The sequence below is a fragment of the Austrofundulus limnaeus genome, unplaced genomic scaffold (genome assembly GCF_001266775.1).
Source record: "Austrofundulus limnaeus strain Quisiro unplaced genomic scaffold, Austrofundulus_limnaeus-1.0 Scaffold588, whole genome shotgun sequence".
NCBI classification, from domain to species: Eukaryota; Metazoa; Chordata; class Actinopteri; order Cyprinodontiformes; family Rivulidae; genus Austrofundulus; species Austrofundulus limnaeus.
In genome coordinates, this window is record NW_013952990.1 from 152,301 (window position 1) to 154,015 (window position 1,715).

The 1,715-nt window shown below is 49.6% G+C and overlaps 1 protein-coding gene across 1 annotated transcript in view; it reads left to right on the forward strand.

Moving 5' to 3' along the window:
- The window catches only part of LOC106531020 (transcription initiation factor TFIID subunit 4), a gene marked incomplete in the record, with an annotated part of 12,124 nt that overhangs the window by 1,653 nt on the left and 8,756 nt on the right, over positions 1 to 1,715 (forward strand). The window contains 5 exon segments of the mRNA XM_014026774.1: positions 417 to 577; positions 653 to 736; positions 805 to 978; positions 1,059 to 1,181; positions 1,255 to 1,344. Of these exon segments, the coding sequence (XP_013882228.1) occupies positions 417 to 577; positions 653 to 736; positions 805 to 978; positions 1,059 to 1,181; positions 1,255 to 1,344 (632 nt within the window).

Below are 1,715 nucleotides of genomic sequence, written 5' to 3' on the forward strand. Positions count from 1 at the left end.
CATGTCACACTGCAGTTTTTGGGGAGGTCACCTCCTAATAAATGTCCTTACAGAAAATCTAACTGCTCATTTTACATCCTTACTTTGACTTTTAATACTTAACTACAACAAATATCACATACTTTAAGACTTTTACTCAAGTTATATTCCTAAAGGAGACTTTTTTACCAAAGTAAGTTTTTGTAAGATACTTGTACTTTTACTCAAGTATCACTTTGTGGTACTTTATACAACACTGGTTCTGCAGTCCTGATGGTCCGTTTCAGATGGAGCTCAGAGGAATCAGAGCTGCTTCTGGACCGGGTCAACATCAGTGAACTTTAACAGCACTGTAGAACCGGTCCACGTGGTTCTGTCACGAGTGCGGTCCAGCTGCTACAGAACCGCATTAAAAACCCGTCTCCTCCCTCCTGCAGGTATGGTTCTGGTCCGGACAGAAACGGGTCAGCTGGTCATGGTCTCTCCACAGGTTCTGGCTCAGGCTCAGGCCAAGATCCAGCAGGGCCAAACGGCGGTCACACAAAGACCCGCGGCGCCGATCGGCACACCCACCATCCGGGTCAGCACCGCCACCACGGTGAGTTTGGTTCTGACCGCCTGCAGGTCCGGCTCAGAGGATCAGTTCTGGCTTTAAGTTTTTTTCTGTCTGCAGGCGCCTGCAGGCCCCCCAACCCCCCGCCTGGCCTCGGCCCCTCCCACCAGGATCGTTCAGTCCCCCTCCACCTCCTCCGTACAGGTGAGCTGTACACCTGCAGCTGCAGGCTGATGATGATGATGATGATGATGATTGTTGTTTCTCTGAAGGCGCTGACCGGCGCCGTGTCCATCAGGATGGCCACGCCTCAGAAAACCTCCACGGTGATAACGGCCGGCGGGAATGCCAAACCCGCCGTCGTGCCGCCGAGCCCGCTCCCCAACACGGCCACGCCCACCCCTCCCACGGCCACGCCCATCACCAGAGTCACGGTGGTGTCGCAGGTGGGCTCCGGCCTGTTCCGCCTGGTCCTGAAGGCCACGGCCGGTTTTCACACACTTGTTTGTTTTTTATGGTTCGACAGGAAATGCAGGAAAACGTGAAGAAATGTAAAAACTTTCTGGCCACGCTCATCAAGCTGGCGTCCCACAACTCCCCGTTTCCAGAGACCTCCAAGAATGTGAAGGCCCTGGTCCAGGACCTGCTCGTAAGAGACCCCCTGGGGCTGGGTTTTATTTTAGCTTTGGTTTGTGTTTGAATGTTTGTGTTTTTGTGTTCAGGATGCAAAGATTGAGCCTGAGGAGTTTACGTCTCGGCTGCAGGCTGAGCTGAAGTCCTCCCCACAGCCCTACCTCATCCCCTTCCTGAAGGTGCTGCTTTACATTAGTTTACACCTGACTACACCAGTTTACACCTGTTTACTCCTGTTTACACCAGTTTATACCTGTTTACACCAGTTTATACCTGTTTACACCAGTTTATACCTGTTTACACCAGTTTATACCTGTTTATACCAGTTTACTCCTGTTTACACCAGTTTATACCTGTTTACACCAGTTTACTCCTGTTTACACCAGTTTATACCTGTTTATACCAGTTTACTCCTGTTTACACCAGTTTATACTGTTTACACCAGTTTACTCCTGTTTACACCAGTTTATACCTGTTTATACCAGTTTACTCCTGTTTACACCAGTTTATACTGTTTACACCAGTTTACTCCTGTTTACACCAGTTTATA